The sequence below is a fragment of the Rattus norvegicus genome, chromosome 4 (assembly GCF_021556685.1).
Source record: "Rattus norvegicus strain SHRSP/BbbUtx chromosome 4, alternate assembly SHRSP_T2T, whole genome shotgun sequence".
Classification (NCBI taxonomy): Eukaryota; Metazoa; Chordata; class Mammalia; order Rodentia; family Muridae; genus Rattus; species Rattus norvegicus.
In genome coordinates this window covers 104,442,394-104,461,030 of record NC_141537.1, presented here as the reverse complement: position 1 = coordinate 104,461,030, position 18,637 = coordinate 104,442,394, and the positions used below count along the sequence as shown (strand labels likewise).

General features: G+C 44.7%; 1 protein-coding gene across 1 annotated transcript; it reads right to left on the bottom strand.

The window, feature by feature from the left end:
* Positions 1-3,209: 3,209 nt before the first annotated feature.
* Zmat1l1 (zinc finger, matrin-type 1 like 1) lies at positions 3,210-12,212 on the bottom strand. Its single transcript, XM_087659757.1, has 2 exons — positions 12,148-12,212; positions 3,210-5,983 (listed from the first exon to the last, which is right to left on the bottom strand). The coding sequence occupies exon 2, from the start codon at positions 5,957-5,959 to the stop codon at positions 5,381-5,383; it is 579 nt and encodes a 192-aa protein (XP_087515883.1). The 5' UTR covers positions 5,960-5,983; positions 12,148-12,212; the 3' UTR covers positions 3,210-5,380.
* Between the last annotated feature and the right edge of the window lie 6,425 nt (positions 12,213-18,637).

Here is an 18,637-nt window from a genome sequence, read left to right as displayed (position 1 = left end):
ACGATTTTTATTTAACAAGTTAACGAGCTGATGACAAAGTACTCATTTCATTCAAAGCCACAGCGTGTATGTGTGTATGTATGTGTGTGTGTGTGTGTGTGTGTGTGTGTGTGTATACATGCATTCATGATTAGGTTCATTGTTACTATTACATATGAAGATTTTTATTGTAAAAATATAAAAATAAAAAGGTATCTTTTATCCCCAGTAGGTCTACACCGCAGTCCCCAAGATATCTGCTGGATATCTTAATTCTCAGTCAGCAAAGCCTCTCACCTGCTTTGCTCCATCCCATATCATACTGCTGAAGGCCTCTCTCTGAGCCTGGCAGCCATCTCTCTACCCATCCAGTTCCCAAGGCAGGTTTCCATGCCAGAAACACACATCCCAACTCTGTGGTGGCCCAGAGCAGCCGCCACACACTTTCCTACATTCAAACCGTCACACAACAAGAACACACAACACAATAACCTTTGACCCAATTGACAAGATATAATTGCCCACCTAAACATACAAAGCCCGGGGCTGGAGAGATGGCTCAGAGGTTAAGAGCACTGACTGCTCTTCCAGAGGTCCTGAGTTCAATTCCCAGCAACCACATGGTGGCTCACAACCATCTGTAATGGGGTCTGATGCCCTCTTCTGGTGTATCTGAAGACAGCTACGGTGTACTTATATATAATAAATAAATCTTTAAAAAAAAAAAAAAACATACAAAGCCCAATCAATACACATCCATCCCTTAAGAACATTCATAACAACCTGTAAATACACAGAGCGGAATCTTAATGGCAACCTCCATTGTTGTCCCTCAGCTCGTCTCTTCGTCCCTCCTGTCTCTTCCTCCTCCATTCCAGTTTCCTCTTCCTTCAAACTTTTCTCCCGCCCACCCTTCCTTCTCGTCCAATGACAGGCCTCCTTCTATCTTGTACCTGTCTCACCTGTGACATCATCTCACACTTTACCCTTTTTGTCTAAGGGAGAGGGAGAGAAGCCATGGCAGGACAGCTGTAGCTGTCATGATAAAGGCCCTGCTGTCTTTGTTTTTGTTTTTTTCTCAGTCCTTCCTGCTGTTTCCTCTGTGTGCTCAGCCCTCCACCTTAGCCTGCTCACTCCTGCCTGGAGGGCACCCCAAACAGTGGCACCCACAGTCTAGCCCCTCTGTCTGACAACTTTATACCCAACACATACAAATATTTGGGCATGTCTGTGAATCTAGGAACTGGATGTGAGTCAGAACCAGGAAAAAACTCTGTCTAATGGAACCTGCTAGAAATTCCTCAGCAAGTCCTACAGCCTGTGCCACTGTGAGATAGAAAAGTCAGAGTGGGACTAGGACATGTGTCTCCCCAAGGCATACAGACATGGGCAGCCTCAGGAGCCAGCCCTCACTTCATCTTGGATTACTTTTCTCTGCTTTCTGCCTTTTCACCATAGCCATGATTCTAGATAAAGACAAAATTTTTAGTCCTCATTTGATTTCTGGGTATAAAGACCTGGGGCCTTTAACTTTCCCAGAGCTACATTCTAAGAGGACATTTGACTCTTGTCATACTTTGTTACTGTGACCAATACCTGGGAAGGGGTCACCAACACTTGGTTATTATAGTTATTATATTATTATTATTATTATTATTATTATTATTATTATTATTATTATTATTGGTGAAGCATGCATGCCACCTTTGGAGGTCAAAGGATACATTACAGGAGTTAGTTCTTTCCTTCCACTTTGTGGTCTCATGGATGGAGCCTAAGCAGTCATGTTTGGTGGCAAGCCTCCTTACCTGTTAAGCCATCTCACTGTCCCAGGAGGAGTTACTCATCTTAGTTCATGGTTTGAGAAGTCTTTGTCCATCATGGTGGAGTGGACCATTTCACATCAAGGGAAACCAGAAGTAGAACGAGCAGCAGGTAGGAAAGGACTGGAGCAGGATGGAGGCATTCTCTGTGGTTGTCAATGGATGAATCCATCCATGAGGTCAGAGTCCCCATGATCCAAGGTTCTCCAGGAGCTATTGACAGACACCCAGAGCCATGCTCTACTGAAGAAGCACCTCACAATTCAATCAAGCTGATAATGGAGATTAACCATAACAACTCTTTGTAAAGAAAAAGCTTAAGTAATAAAAACATAAGCAAATTCCTCTCGGAAAGAAATGTAACACCATGATAGAAAGTAACTGTTACTTCGGATAGAAAGAGGGTAAAAACTTACGTCAGAGGAGCTGCAAACTGTTCTAGAGTGGGTGAAAGCCACAACAGCATCTGAGATTTTCCCTTTGGGGAAAAGGAGGGAACTGCTGGCCAGTGAGCAGTCTTCTCCTGTATCACTTAAGTAGGTGACCAAGTACCTTATGGAAGGGACATTTGTGGGGAGCAGTAGGCTATACTTCAAAAGACCTCACTAAGAGTCATAACCTGGTTCTCTCAGACACCCAGGCTTGACACATGGGGATGTGATCGACAGCCTTGCCTATCATGCTAGGTCATCTATAGAAACACAGCGTAAAAATGTTTCTTTGCTATGGGCAGTGGTGGTGCACACCTTTAATCCCAGCACTCTGGAGGCAGAGGCAGGTGGACTGCTGAGTAGTTTAAGGCCACCCTAGTCTACAAAGCCAGCTCCAGGACAGTCAGGGATACACAGAGAAACACTGTCTCAAAAAAAAAAAAAAAAACCCAAACAAACAAAAAATCCAATACAACAGAAGGAGAGGAGGAAGGGGTCGAGGGGTCTGTCTTCACTTTGAGACAGGGCCTCTTGCTCATGGCTGCATATGCCTGTCTAACCGGCCTTCTTAAAACTCTGTCTCTAATTCCTGTCTGGTAGGAGTTCTTTACTTGACTTTACATAGGATCTTGGAATTCGAACTCAGCTCCTCACTCTTGCCCAGCAAGCATTTTGCCACTAAGTCACCTCCCCAGCACTCATGTCTAAATAAACAGGTGAAATACTTATTCTATTTGGTTTATGATTTCTTAATTGGCAGAAATGGTTTGTCTAATAGCACTGTATTAGTCAGGGTCAAATGAAAGCCACAACAGTGATTGTAAGGCAGAGGAAAATTCAATACAAAAGAGTAATTAATAAAAAGTGGTGGGCACAAGAGGACTCTAGGGCAGGATTTGACAGGACTTCTGTAAAGGGCCAGGTAGTAAGTATTTAGGGCTTTGTGGGCAAGAGTCACAGCCACAGACATCACACATTACAACACAAAACAACATTTTTATTGATGAAATCCAAGATAAAATGAATGCATGTTTTAAAAGGCTTTGTGTGTTGGGGGGTGTAGAAGATGGGTGCACACCACATGTGAAGGTCAGAGAACTTGGGGGGATTGGTTCTCTATCCTCCCACCATGAGGGACCCAGGGATTGAACTTGGGTTGGCAGGCTTGGTAACAAGCACTGCCATACACTGAAGCCATCCACCAGGCCTACAAGTACATGCTCTGGAATACAGTTCAACTCATGAAGACGTCTCCACGTTGTACAGTGAAGATTCAAATGCTACAGCTGTCAGATCAAGACCACCAAGCCTGTGGCTGGCTGTGACCTGCAGGGGGCAGCCGACCTGTCTGGGGCTGGGCTCCATGGGTGAGGCTGAGGAGACACAACTCTGAGAGGGGGAGCCTGAGGGTCCGTTCCTCAACCACTCAGGATTTACACTCTGCAAAGAGAATCCACCAACAAAGCCATTTGCTGGGGTGCATCGTCTACGGGTAGGACCCTTTCCCTAGCACCTCCCCATTTCTGTAACTAGAAAGGGCACACCAGGGAAAGCAGGGTCCCCCTTTCCTGATTCTACTCCACAATGACCTTCTACCACCCCCTACTGGAAGCAGTAAAGCCAGACTCGTGCATAAGGTCCTGTTTTAGAGATGATTTGATACCTGGGGCTGGACATTGAAGAGAATGATAAAAATAATTTCCCTCTGCTCTGTTTCTTGCCTTTACAAATAGCTATGGGAAAAAGCCTTGTATGAAACAAAACTCTGTATAAAAACCAGCACACTGCAGGAGTTGTCTCTCTCCTCTACAGTGTGGGCCCACTCAGGGATCAAACTCAGGTTTAAGCCAGGCTTGGTGGCAAGGATCTCTACTCCAAGCTGTCTCACTGGGCCCTCAAAGGTTAGTCTGCCCCACAATGCTGTCCTTTACCCACCAAGTTCTTGTCTCCTGAACCCACTCCTACCAGATACCCATGTCTTTCTGGAGTTCCTCTGTGTATTTATTTAATGCTTATGTTCAAGACTCTAATTTTTATAGATTTTTTTTAGAGCAAAGCCTTCTGCTTTGCTTCTAAATGTTTTGACTAACACATCTATTAATTTATCTTGTTCAATAGCATCTGGTTAATATCGTAAGACAATTCTCGGACGGCAGGCATGGTGGCGAATGCCTTTAATCCCAGCTATTATGGCTAAGAGTGTTTTACACAGCCTATGTTGACTTGCTAGTCATAGATCTTGGTGAGTGTTAGGGAATCCTGCAGCCAATTTTAGCCAGACGAGGTGTGGCAGGGCACTTCCCTTGGTGGTCCATCAGAAGAAGGCTCATGACTGGGGGTAAGATGTGGCTCAGTGAGAGAGCTCTGACCTTTCGTGCCAAGGCTCTGGATTAAATCCTCAGCATGGGGAAAACATGGAGCTGATTAGTGCAGATCACAATTCTTTTGACAAGCTTCTTTTGATCTTTCTTTTAGTAGAGGGGCTGAAGACAGAGTGAAGGACGGGAGCATCATCAGAATGGTAGCAATGGCAAAGGTGGACACAGCTATTGGTGCCGTGTCTTCCACAGCAGCAGTGATGGTAAGAACGTGGCTGAAGTTCCCGGAGTGGCCAAGGGCAGAAACAACAGGAAGCAGAAGCACTGGAGACAACAAAAAGCTGTAGAAGGGCAAGTGGGCCCTGATCACAGGAAGAGTATCAGGGAGATGCCAGGCGTCTGAATACCCCAGTCCCCAGAACTGAAGTCCTGGCCTCTCACAAGAACTGACGGTTGGAATGATGGACAGCTGGCAGCTACCACCTACTCCTGCGAGCTTCTGCTCCAGAGCCAAGTGCTAGGACCTTTGATGATTAAAGCTCGGAGCAGAACATCTCGAGCCTCAGCTCCTAGATCTATCTGGACTGATTGGCTTCTAAACTCCCAACACTCAGGCTTTTAAGTCACTATGTCTGTCAGCACAGCCCGAAGGCCTTGCATACTAAAGGGTCTGTCACTGCCAGCACTGGAAGAGCTCCCCGGTGCAGACTCACAATTTCTACCCCAGTAGAGCACATGGAGCACAGCAGCCTCCTGGAGTCTAATTGCTCTAAGGTCATTTAATCCATCCTTACCAAGGGAATCAACACATGGGACTCAAAATGCACAATCAGTAGCGACTGCCCAAGATAGCTTCATCCCACAAATCCCTCTCCTCTGGCCCCTTCTTCTTTCGGTGGGACCGGTGTCTGCCTTTGGTAGAGTCTCTCCCATTATGGTGGTTCTCCTTTCTGTATTTAGACTTCTGTGTACCCCCTGGCTCTGCTGAGGCCTTCCTTCTGCTGAGGCTATCCTCGCTGCACAGACCCCTCACTCTCCCCTTGTAGAGTCTCCCCTTGGGCACCCCTGGCTCCTGAGTGGTGGCTCCTCCTTCCTCTTGGTGCCTTGTCCTCTCCTTTCTGTCTGGACCGACTGGCTGGATTTTCAGACAATCCTTTAGAGATTCCAGTCTTTGTCTGCAGTAAGGTACCTGGTTTTCCACAGTCAGCCTTTTATAGGAAGGAGAGGATCTGGAGTAGTTTCTGAACCAGAATGGTAACCCCAGCTGTGTATCTCCAGGGCTGACACCATCTCTCTTTTGGGGAACAGAATCCTCTGCCATCTTTCTGAAGGAGACATTTGGATGTAATCCTCTCGCTTTCTGCTTTCTAATGAAGTCTTCAAGTTCATGCTGAAATGAGTCATCCATCGCACCAATCAGGAATGTATTTCTCTAGAAGAAAAAATGGGAGAAGACTCTGTTGATGCATCATTTTACTGAAGACATCTTCTCTGTCCAAAGAGAGAGTGTTTTACATTACTTTAAAGTTAATAGAGCATAGTCACCGATGTTGGACGTGAGTACTTTTGACACAGTCTGGAGAGGACACTTTAACGGAGGAGGAAAATTATTGCTCATTGGGTTTTGTTTTTAATTTAACATTTTAAAAATTATGTCTATGTATATAGGTATGGATTTGTACATAGGGCCCCAAGGAGGCCAATGTTGTCATAACCTTCCAGGGCTGACAGGTGGTTGTGAGTCACCTGATGTAAGTGCTGGGAACCAAACTTGTGTCCTCTTAGAGCAGTGCATTCTTATACCTGTTGAGCCACCTCTCAAGCCTGCTTTCATTTGAACATGGCGACATGGTCCTACCAACTAGCCTTAGCCTCTATTGAACAGGCTGGCCTTATATCCTTCTTCTGTTGCTGCCTCCAGGGTGCTAGGATTACATCTGTCTTAGCTGGTGGATGCATCAGCTGTAACGCACTGTAATGTTAGGATCTATACATACATACGTACATACATACATATGTATATATATGAATGTATAATAGTGTTCAGCGTTTGTGTGCGTTGAATGTGTATACGTGCATGCCTTGCTTGTATGCATATTCATTTGTGGGCAGTTGTACACATGAGTGCAGGCCAGAGGCTAAGCTCTGGTATTATTCCTTGGGAGCCTTGGTTTTTGAGTCTCTCGGTGGGACAGGGCTAGGGACTGCCCAGTGATTCCCCAGGGACCTTCTGTCTCCACCTCCTCAGCACTGGGGTCACACATGTGTCACACACCCAGCTTTCCACGTGGGTGCCAGGATCAAACTTTGCTCTTCAAGTTTGCTCCACAAGTACTTTCTGCCTGAGCTGTCACCAGAGCCCAAATGTTGCACAGACTAATGAGCACAAGGTTTATCATGGTTGTGACAGGTTTAAAAACCAGATAATTTGGGCTAAAGAGGTAGTTCAGCAGTTGAAAGCGCTGGCTACTTTTACAGAGGACCATTCAGTTCCCAGCACCCTCATGGCAGCTCACAGCCAGCTGTAACTCTAGTTCCAGAGGATCCAGTGCCCTCTGCTGGCCTCTGCGGGCACTGCATGCAGATAATACATAGACACACACAAATCTGTTTTAAAAACTCAGATAACTTTAGAACTTTCCGCTGCTGTAAATACTATTCCACGCATAAGACTAGGTCATTAAATCTTCTAATTAAATTGTAAGTTAAAAGGGACTATCATGCAACTAAACTAAGGTGAAATCAAGCTGTGCATGGTGTTGCAGGCCATTAGTCTCATGACTTCAGAGTTGATCTTCGTGAATTCAAGGCCAGCTTGGTCTACACAGAAAATTCCAGACCAGTCAGTGAGACCCCGTCCAAAACGAAGGTACTAGAATGAGAACTAGCACCATTCAATGGCTCATGGCAGCTGATTCTGAAAGCTTGGCTGCATTTTCCTCTATGACTTCTTTCCATTCAGCTAAGGAATGTTCTAACAGAAAACCTGCTTCAATGGCAGTGCAAATCATGCAACCTAACTCCTGCTATTCTACCCTCATGGACTATGGTTTCTCTATTGTAAAGTGTGAAGTCACATTTGTCATGCTGGCTTGAGATTTAGTCTCCTTCCAAAACAATATATAGTTACGCGCTATAGAGTATTTTGATCGACAGAATTCACGTGGACAACGGTGGTCCCGTTAAGATGATATTGCTGGGTAAGCAAGATGGCTCAGTAGGCAAAGACACTTGCTGACAAGCCTCAGTTTATTCCCCAGTACCTACAAGTTGTCCTCTGACCTTCACATGTGTCCTGTAGCACCTGTACAAGTGTACACACACACACAACACATACACACACTCTCACACATACCACACATACTCATACACACCACACACACACTCTCACACATACCACACATACTCATACACACCACACACACACTCTCACACATACCACACATACTCATACACACCACACACACACTCTCACACAGATACACACATACACACACAACACACACACACACACTCTCACACATACCACACATACTCATATACACCACACACACACTCTCACACAGATACACACATATACACACACAACACACACACATATACACTCTCATATATAACACACATACTCATATACCACACACACTCTCACACATATATACACATACTACACATATATACACACACCACATACACACAAAATATACTATTTTTTTTAAATGAAAATCTCCTTGAAACAAAACAGACTATCGTCTAGTGACCACACAGCTATCTTAGTTGGAGTCAAAGCACTCCGGCTATGATTATGAAACATTTCTCAATAGAATAATTCATCTTCACTGATAAGCAATGTCCAGCCATGCTGAGATCCACTGTCCGTTTCCTAATGGGTGAATACACTTTAGAGGGCTGAGTAGCATGCTGGAGCAGCTCTGCACTGTGCTTTGATTTTTAACCAAATCTCTAAATTTAGGCTATTTCTGCTGTTGGAGTTTGACTAATGAAGCAGCAGTACTCTGGATACACAGTGTGCCATGGGATATATAGTTCAAACCTAGGCAGTCTCTGGGGCCAAGGCCCTTATCCTTGGGAGGGCCTGATAGTTAATTCTAAAGCAGATACAGGGGCTGAAGTCCCTACCCAGGACCTAAGTCTTTCTCCCTCCTCACTGCCCTCCACCCCCTCTCTCTTCTGTCTGAAGTAGCTGGAGCCTGGAACACTCTATGTGCTCAAAGACAACCTTGGATGTCTGGTCCTCCAGCCTCTACCTCCTAAGTGCTAACGGCACGTACACTGTCACCTTTGGTTTATACAGTGCTGGAAGTCAAGTCCAGGGCTTTGCACATGCTACCAACTGAGCTACACCCCAAGCCTGGGGTTTGGTTTCCTGTGGAGAGATTTAAATTGAGTTCAGATTTTGCTGAGGTGAAAGAATTTTCAAGGGGCCTCAGTTGTTTCTTCAATGTGGAAAGATGAAGAGTGAACTTTTGACAGTAAAGTCCTTTCTTACTATTAGATGATGGTTAGCACCCTGGTGCCCTATAAGAAAAGGTGCCAAGGAGAAAAGATAGCGTCCATCCACAGGGAGGGGGCTCTCCAAAAGCCACACAAGGAACAGAGGAGTTGAAGACAAGCAAGACAGTCGAGCAAGTTGACACATGAGTACCTGACAGTAGAACTCCTAAGTCATCCTCAAGTGTGACCTGTTCAAGGAGGACCAGACTCGGATCAGAAGTCCACACCTGCGCTTAGCCAAGCTGGTATTTATGGTCTCTGCATACAATACGATTGCTGGGGTTATGGTCAGCCAGGTTCAGATGGGCACTTAGAACTTCTCGGGATAGTCAGATAATACAGAGAATCTTTAACACCGTCCCCCAGTGTAAAACAATGGCTAGGGGCAGCTCATTGGGAGAATATGGGATGTCCAGGGTTTAGCCTCCCGCACACCTGCCCAAAACAATGCTGATTATGAGGAAAGGGACAGGCTGTTTCACTGGGAAGAGGAGGAGATGGGGAGGGTGACATTGGGAAGAATGACTATGCTACTTCTTGCCCCAATGGCCTTCTTTAAGCGGGGCTTAGCCATTGGCAGAAAAGGCGCCATGAGCTTCACCAAGCCTGGCCCGTCTACCGACTCAGCATCCGCAGTTTACTCACTGCCTTCCACTTTGCATATCTGTAATTCAACGCCCCTCAAATGTTTGTATTGCATTCATTTTTATTTTGTGTGGCTATGTGGGGCATACAGGTGCCGTGGCACACAAGTGGTCAGAGGACAACTTTGGAGAGTTGGTTCTTCCCTTTCATCGTGTGGGACAGAACCTGGGTCATCAGGCTTGGCAGTGAGAGCCTTACTCACTGGGCCCCAGCACCTGCACACATCTTTTAAAATTGGGCTTGGAAGCAGGCAGTGGTGGCACACCACTCGACTTTAGTCCTAGCACTTGGGACGCAGAGGCTGGTGGATCGCCGAGTTCGAGGCCAGCCTGGCCTACAGTGAGTTCTAGGATAGCCAGGACTATAGAGAAACCTTGTCTCAAAAAACCAAATAAAATAAATAAATAAGTAGGCCTTGGACTAGATCACCCGACCTCTACCTCCCAAGTGCTGGGATTATAGGCTCATGGGACCATGCCCAGCCAGGCCGTTGGTCTTCCTCCTCTACTCTGACCTTCTCCAAGAAACAACAACACGGTTTAAGATTGACCTGACCCCCTTTCTCCCGCTCACTCCATGCTTGCCTTTGGTTTAAATGACAATTCTTAAGTCCTGGGACCCACTTTGAGTCTCTCCTCATCCACAGCACTCATCGCTTTCACTGTTTGGGATCCAGGCCCATGAAAAATGAACTCAATTCCTACCCGCAATCTAGATGGCCACACTGTCATCCCCTTCCTGCTTATTCTTCTTGAACTATATCAAAGTGAATAGTGCTATGTGTACACTAGGAAGAAGAAATTGCCAAGAAAAAAAAAGCCTAAGAAAATGCCTAGTTGAAGAAAAAAAGGAAGGAAAGAAGGAAAATGCCATACTGAGACCAAACATTTTCTTCTGTTCAGAGTTCTCCCTCGACCCAGAAGACCCCAGGTCGTGCTCACCATCAGGGTGAGCCCTTCCCATTTGCTTTCTCCTTACCTTAGAGGCAAGGCCATCAGTGCCGGCTTTATTTTTTCTCTTTTGAGACAGGTTTCATAAAGCCAAAGCTGGCTCTGAGCTCCTTGATGGCCTTTTCCCACCTCTACCCCCAGGGTATTGGGATTATAGGCACGCACCACACCTGGTTTTATGCAGGCCTGGGGCCTTGGTGCAGGACTCACTCTACCAATTGTGCCACACCCCTAGTCCTAGCTCCATTTTCAGCATCCAAAACATTCCTCCCAGGGTCAGGTTGCTGCAAACTACGTATTTAAATCCACTAGAAATCCCAAATCCAAGGAGCCCTCCCTCCAGCCCCAGCCTCCCCTTGTGCCTGAACCATGGTCCTCACTAGTGCTCCAAAATGCTGCCTCTTACTAGGGTTCCCACTCCAGCTGTTTCCAAAACCACACCCAGAATGATCCTTAGTTCTCTCTTATCGCTTGAAACCACCAGGTTTCCCAGATGCAGAGGGAAGCACGGTAGCCCTGCTCACCCACAGCCCCGGTGGTTCCTGCTTCCTCAAGCCAGTTTCCTCTGGTTCTGACCGTCCAACCGCATTGCTCTCCCCTGGAAGGGCACATACAGGCACACAGGTCTCTGGGCCGTTGTGTCTTTGTGTTCAAAGTCCCTAAGCAAGCACAGCAACAGACTTCTCTCCTCACCTCATAGGGCATGTTTGGAATGCCGCCTCAGCTTTGATGACCTCTGACACCCCTCTGCTGTCCTTGTATCATCATTCTCAAAGCTTCCCCATGGTCAGTAACTGCTCTCTGGTGTTTAAAGTGATTCTAAATCAGGCATGATGGCACGGGCCTGTGACCCCAGCACCTCAGAGGCTGAAGCTGGATTTCGAGTTTACGGCTTAGCCTGGCTCATGAGTTCTAGGTCGGCAGTGGCTCTGTCATCACAAACAGCTGGCTCCAGTTTTTCCTTTCTACCCTGCTCCCTGCTGCTATCAGTACCTCTCTCACACAGTCCACACAGTGCAGTAAGAACGAACACTTTTTCAGATCTGGTAGGTTCCCACACGTGCACACAAAGTTCTGAATTCCCGATGTCTCAGCACCCGATTCAATTGTGCCTGGAATCAACTAGGCCTTCACAAAGAGACCAGTAACAAACGGCCCTGACTTCTCCCTACATATTTAAATCCACTAGAAATCCCAGATTCAAGGAGCACCCCCTCCGGCCCCAGCTTCCCCTTGTACCTGAGCCATGATCCTCACTAGTGCTCCAAAATGCTGCCAAATATCAGAGGGAATGAGAAACACGTTTGGGTCAGTTCTTATCTGGAACCATCTGACCTTGCGTAGTTTACTAAGGAAAAACTGCTCCACACAGGTGGATCCCTGGCCTTCTTAGGCTTACGAGTCTTTAGGATCTTTAACGTGAAAGACCTGTGGGCACCACAAAGCATCAATGTCTACCTGGCTAGAACCTCTGCAGTAAGGACTTCACATGGGTTGGCGAGTTAGTGAGCTCCGGAACAATCCCAGGTTCCCAGGTTCCCAGCTGCTCCGCTGCTCTGCGGCTCTGCTAATGGCTCTTTTGGCCTAGATGCCGGAAGTAGGAAGTCACACCTCTTCCTCTGTCTGAGTTCTGTTGTTGCTGCTTTCTCAACCAGTAGCTCTAGGAAATAAATCCAATCTTACACTTAAAGGGATTGAGGAACGCCCTCAACAGAGTTCACTGCCTGCGAACCAGAATGTAGTGAGATCCGCACTAGTCAATCCTGTCTGGTGTTTAACTTGAGAGAGTAAATAAATTATCCAGTTTTCAGCATACCCAACCTCCCTACCACCGCCGAGCACTTCCCCTTCTTATCTTTCTCCATTTTGAGAGTCTCATACGCTTGGTGGGTTTTAAATTCACTAGGGAGGATGGAGGATGACCTTGAACTTGTGGATCTTTCTGACTCCACTTCTTGGGTGTTGGGATTACTGGTTTGAGCCAACATGTGGATTTGTGTGACGCTGGGGATGGAACCCAGAGCTTCTAGCACGGTGGATAGATAAGGATTCCTACCAAATGAGCTACAATCCCTAGTGCTGTACTTTCAAAACTATTGTCAAATTCAGCAATCAAACTTACAGCTAATTTTAAAAATTCATCTTTTGAGTTATAATTAAACTAGTTGCGTTATTTAAAACTAGTTGCTTTCATGGTGACATTGTCATTTGTGCATGGCTCATAATCTGATCTAATCCTAACTGTGGATGTCATTCTGGGGATGGCTATGTCGAGATACTCTGACCTCAGAATAAGGCTATGCTTGTTGTGCCTGATTGGTGAGCCCCAAAAGACCACCAAGGAGCCAATTCTGATGCACTAGGGTTTTTATTCAAGCTTGAGCTTGGGCCACACCACCAACTTTGAGAGGATGAAGCACTGAGCCCTCAGCAGGACAAGGTTTTACAGGAAATGGCAAGCAAGCAAGGGGGGTTTCTAGCCTGGCACATGTCTGATTAGGGGGCTACTATGGAGTTTTGTTGTCCTTTAAAATTTTTGGCTGGTGCTGGGAGCCAAACCATAAATTTAGGCTTTCCTCCTGATTGGTGGTTGTTAGGAAGTGAAGTGCCAGGGGCAGGCTTGTAACCTGGAAACTGGAGCTAAACTCAGGTTTGTTAGGAAGTAATCTGGAATCTGGAGCATATAGAGTTCAACCTTGGGTCAGGTTCCTTAAGATGGAGTCTGAACCCAAGATCTTGTCTCTCATGCTCAGGGCAAAGTCACCACTGTCTTCAGGCAAGGTCATTACCATGTCAAAAGTGTTAATCCTAACAAACCCCAGCTGCAAAATGTAGATGCCAGTGTAGGATGGGTGAGTGGGTCATGCTGGGTCATTTCTGACATGGGACAAGACTGTCATTGCCAGTATAACCCAACTGCAACTATTCCAGGACACCGTGGCACTGAAACCTTGCTTGCTAGCCAGCCCAGAGTTCCCTTCCCAGTCTAACATAAGCAGCCCTTTTGCCCACTATGGCTGTCCCACAGTATAGCTAATGACTCTAATCTAGAGTTCTTCTGTCTTCCATGAATTCACTTATAGCCCCTTGCTGCTATCCCTGCATGTTAGCATTCCCTTTTGAAACTCTCACTTTTGCTCTCCACCAATCCCTTTTCTTTGTGCAATAGTCCTTGTCTTTTCAGGTTATCTTTCTTTTGGTTTCTTTGAAGAAAAAAAATACCAAATTTGGGTAATAAAACACCAGTTACACAAGAGGATATTAGGGTAATCATTTTTCTAGTTCTAACTCTGCTGTGATCTTGTTGTTTTTGATGGAGGATAAATGTATAAAAATATATTTGGGGGTTGGGGATTTAGCTCAGCGGAAGAGCGCTTGCCTAGCGAGCACAAGGCCCTGGGTTCGGTCCCCAGCTCCGAAAAAAAGAAAAAAGATAAAAAAAGAAAAAAGAAAAAGAAAAAAATATATTTGATAGTGAAAGTGTAAATTCTATTGTGAACCTGCAAAGCTTCTGTTCCAAATGGCTACTCTAGTTGTATAGAAGTTTATTGAGTTTACAGTGTTTATGTCTGGGTAATTTTGGTATGTGATTTTTTTAACGTCTATTATAATAAATTTTCAGAAATTAAAAATAAAATTTAAAGTGTATTATATTTACTTGTGTGTGAACGGGAGTACACACATATCACAGCATGCTTGTGGAAGTTGGAGAATATGCAGGGGTCACTGTGATGGCTATTCCTGGTTGCCAAGTTGACTATATCTGGAATGAACTACATTCTAGAAATGGAGGGCACCCTAGATCCAGATTATGAGGCTGGAAGACCCAGGCTTTTTACCCAGATCTTGACATGGGATGATACATGCTTTTGATATATATCTTGAGGCATAGTGGCCTTGAAAAACTTAGGACCAGGCATGGTAGTACATGCCTTTAATCCCAGAAGACAGAGGCAAGTAGGTCTCTGAGTTCAAACCCAGCCTGATACAAAGTCTTAAATCCAGGGGTAATGGTACATGCCTTTAATCCCAGCATTTAGGAGACACAGCCATGCAATTCCGAGTTCAAGGTCAATTTATAGAGCAAGTTCCAGGACAGTCAAGCTTAGGTAGTGAAGGAAATGGAAAACAGAAAGCTGGTGATAATGTTCAAGGGTTCCAGCTTTAGCAAGCAGCAAAACTTGGCAGCTTCGGCCATGTGGCTCTGGCTTTAGAGTCCAGAATAGAAGAGACTACTGGGGCAATTGATGTGATTAGCTGGAGCTAAGAAATTAGTGGTGATTAAGAAGATACCAGGATCCCAGAGGTGAAATCTGGGAAGTATTTTCTGAGAGTACAAAGAAGCTGTCTGTGTTCCAAAGATAGCTAAGGTTGTACCTTCTGCTTCAGGTGGGCTTGGTAATGTCTAAGAATTACCCAGGTAGAACTGGTTTTGAAGGTATGAGGGGGTCATAGAGAGCATCTGAGTCTTGGCATTGTGGTTCAGCCTCAGTTGCAATTGATGGTCCAGGACTGAAGAGGTCATTGTAAAGAAGCTGATGCTTGGCACCATGAAGGGAGACTATGAGAGAATATTGATGAAGCATAGTTGCAGCAGAAGAGCCCTGGAAGCCTATTGGAGATGCCAGTACCATGTGACAACAACCAAGAACAGTAACAGCAGTGGAGTGGAGTCACTACTCGAGCCTAGAATGCCACAGATGGCAGAGCTGGAGAAGTGACCCAAGACCTTTGAAGGAGCTCAGATGATCACGTGTGGATCCCAGATATTGGAACAACAAGCTATGGCATTGAAGTTGCCTTGGATTCCCTAAGAGATTAGAGATGCCAGAGCTCCCCCTGTACCATGCCTGCCTAATGCTGTCATGATCCTACCTTGATAATGGATTGAATCTCGGACCTATAGGCCAGCCCCAATTAAATGTCATTATAAGAGTTGCCTTGGTCATGTTGTCTGTTCTCAGTAGAAAAACCCTAAGATAGTGTTTCATCATTTTTATTAAAAATTTCTCGCTCTCTCTCTCTCTCTCTCTCTCTCGCTCTCTTTCTCTCTCTCTCTCTGTGTGTGTGTGTGTCCCCTATAGTGTGCACATGAAGGCCAGAGAACAACTTATGGAAATTGTTTCTTTCATTCTACCTTATGGGTTCAGGGGATCAAACACAGGTTGTCAGGAATAGTGACAAGTCCCTTACTGGCAAGGCTATCTCATCAACTCTATTTTACAAGTTTTCTTGTAAAGGTCTTTTACTTCCTTTCAAATTTATTCCTATTGTAAAGGATATTTTGAATAGAATTATTTTCCTTTTTCTGTTTGCTCATCATTGATGTATTTTCTAAAAAGGGCTTATTTTTGAATGCTGTTTCTCTTTTAAGATGACATGTTCTTGCTGTGTATCCTAGGTTTGACTTGACCTCGTAATCCTCCTGCCTTAGACTCCCAAGTATTGAGATTATAAGCATACAGTTAACTATTTGCTATTTGAGATGTCTCATGTAGCCCGGGTTGGCTTTGAATTTACTATGTATTCAAAGCTAGCATTGACTTCCTGGTCCTCCTGACTTCATTCCCCAGGTGACACAAGTATATGTACTCTCATGTCTAACTAGCCCCCTTGGTTTTTCTTCATCCACTGGAACCCTAGAACCGTTCTCCAGGAAGCAGACAGAGAAACTTTAGTCTTCTGATATTCTGCCTTTACCTCTCAAGTCTTTGGGTTAGCTCTATTATGCTCAATTATGTAATCTTCCCTTTATCATTGATTCTATTTAATTGCTACATTATATTGTGTATATTTGAACTATCCTTGCACTTCTAAACAAAACCAACTTGATCATGATGTTCATTTAAGTATGCTATTGAATTTAATTTGCAACCATTTTTTATTTTTGCATTTATATTTATCAGCAACACCACTTTATAGCTTACTTTTTCTTAGATAGGTTCTCTCACATAGCCCTGAGTGTCCCAGAATGTACCACATAGGCCAGCCTGGCCTGGAAATCACAAGAGATCTAAGACTCTGCTTACTGAGTGCTGGAATCAAAGGTGTGTGCCATTATGCTTAGCCTATAGTTTTCTTTGTATCACTTATGTTTTGGTAGGTATAATCTTACAGAGACATAATTTTACCTCCTAGCAAAGAAAGCTTGGGATAAGTTAATTCACTATTAAATTTTACCAGGCCTTTGATGAATCACTATGAATGCTTCTCCAACTATTTTGTGATATTCCCCTCAAATTAATTTTATAAAACCAATACTAAACCTACCAAATCCTGATAAAGACACGATTGGTTGGGCATGGTGAAGCATAACTACAATTTTAGCATTTGGGAAGTGGAGGCAGAATATCAGGTGTTTAAGGTCATCTTTAGGTAACCTGGATTACCTGGGACCCTTTATTCTCTATTTTTTAATTCTATCTATCTATCTATCTATCTATCTATCTATCTATCTATCTATCTATCTATCTATCTATCTATCATCTATCTTTTGTGTATAGGTGAGAAAGAATATAAAAGCAACTTGTGAAGATTCTGATAGGTTTATGTGTCTACACTATTTTGTCTATTGATGCAAAGGATATGTCTGGTGTGGGCCTTCAGGTTATGCTTGTTTGGAGCTGGGTCAATGGCTGCAGGCTTTCATCTTCTATTTTGTAAATGAATGTTTTGCTGGTATATTGCATCTATTCCTGGTACCTGCAGAGGTCAGAAGAGGACATTGGAACCCCTGAGACTAGAGTTACAAAATGTTGTGAATCACCATGACTGGAAATCAAACCTAGGTCCTTTGCAAGAGCAACAAGTGCTCTTAACTGTTGAACCATCTCTCCAGCCTGTGTTCCCTATTCTTTAAGTTGAAGGATTCACCAAAGTTCAAGTAGGACTAAGTTGCAGCAGACAATCTACAATCTGCCCTGTATTTCTCTCCACGTAAAATGAGGTAATGTCCTCAGAACATCTATATTTACTTCTGGAAGCTTTGTCTGTATACCTGGAGAAACTGTGAAGGCAGAAGTTGTATCACTGTCCAGAATGTTTATTGGTGTGTGTAGCAGACAACATGGCACTCATTCCAGTGGCCTTCAGTTTGTATTATCTAGGTGCAGCATTACCCAAATGTTGTGTATACCTGGAATGCATCAGAGTGGAGAAAGTAATCTTCTTTGATGGAGGGGGTTGATTGGGAGCCAAACCCTTTGCCAATTTTAGTCTTTTGCTCTCAGACCTAGGCCCCACCCGCACTCCAGTGTAAAACCATGTGACCAGTCTTGATTCTTGTCACAGAGGGAACATTGAGAACCATTTCCCTAACTCCCCTCCTCCCCAAAGCTAGCATTCCCCATTGGATTTGTAAGAAACATTCCTTCTTATCCTCAGAGCAGTCAGTCTTGAATGATGAGGTACTTCTGATGGGTCCTTCTCAAGACAGTGCAAAGCACTGTTGAGCTTTTGCTGGGACATGGATTTCTTCTCCAAAGCTGGGTTGTCTTGGGGGACGGTTTCAGACTAATCCTATGGATGGACTTATAGCTGCTAAGAAACGGGTTTTTCTCGAAGTGAGGATCCTGTCCTGATGTTACTGTGAATGGCTGGCATTCTCTGGCCTACCTTATATACTTGTGGTCTTCAGTTCTCCCTTCCTCTCTGGCTTGAGGAGCAGGGAACTAAATTGCCAATTGCTTTGTACTTCTTTGCACTTCTCCGTGGTATTTAGGCTTCTCCTCTTTTGATTTCCCAGATCTCTTCATTGCTCTGATTCTTCTCACTTGCAGATGCATAAGGATACTACTATTCCCCACCTTGTTCTTCGGATTAGGTTTTTATTTTGTTTTGAACATACTTAAGACATCTTCCTAACTTTTGGCCAGGATTTTTCCACCTGCTATTTTGGTTCAGAAGTTTCTTTGTAGTGGAGGCTGTCCCAGGCATGTAGCTTCTACCATTCAACTTGAAGTTGGAGAACAGGGGACATT

Bases quoted from the DNA above. Each gene is read 5' to 3' on its own strand.
- Zmat1l1 (XM_087659757.1), bottom strand. From the start codon at position 5,959: ATGGATGACTCATTTCAGCATGAACTTGAAGACTTCATTAGAAAGCAG.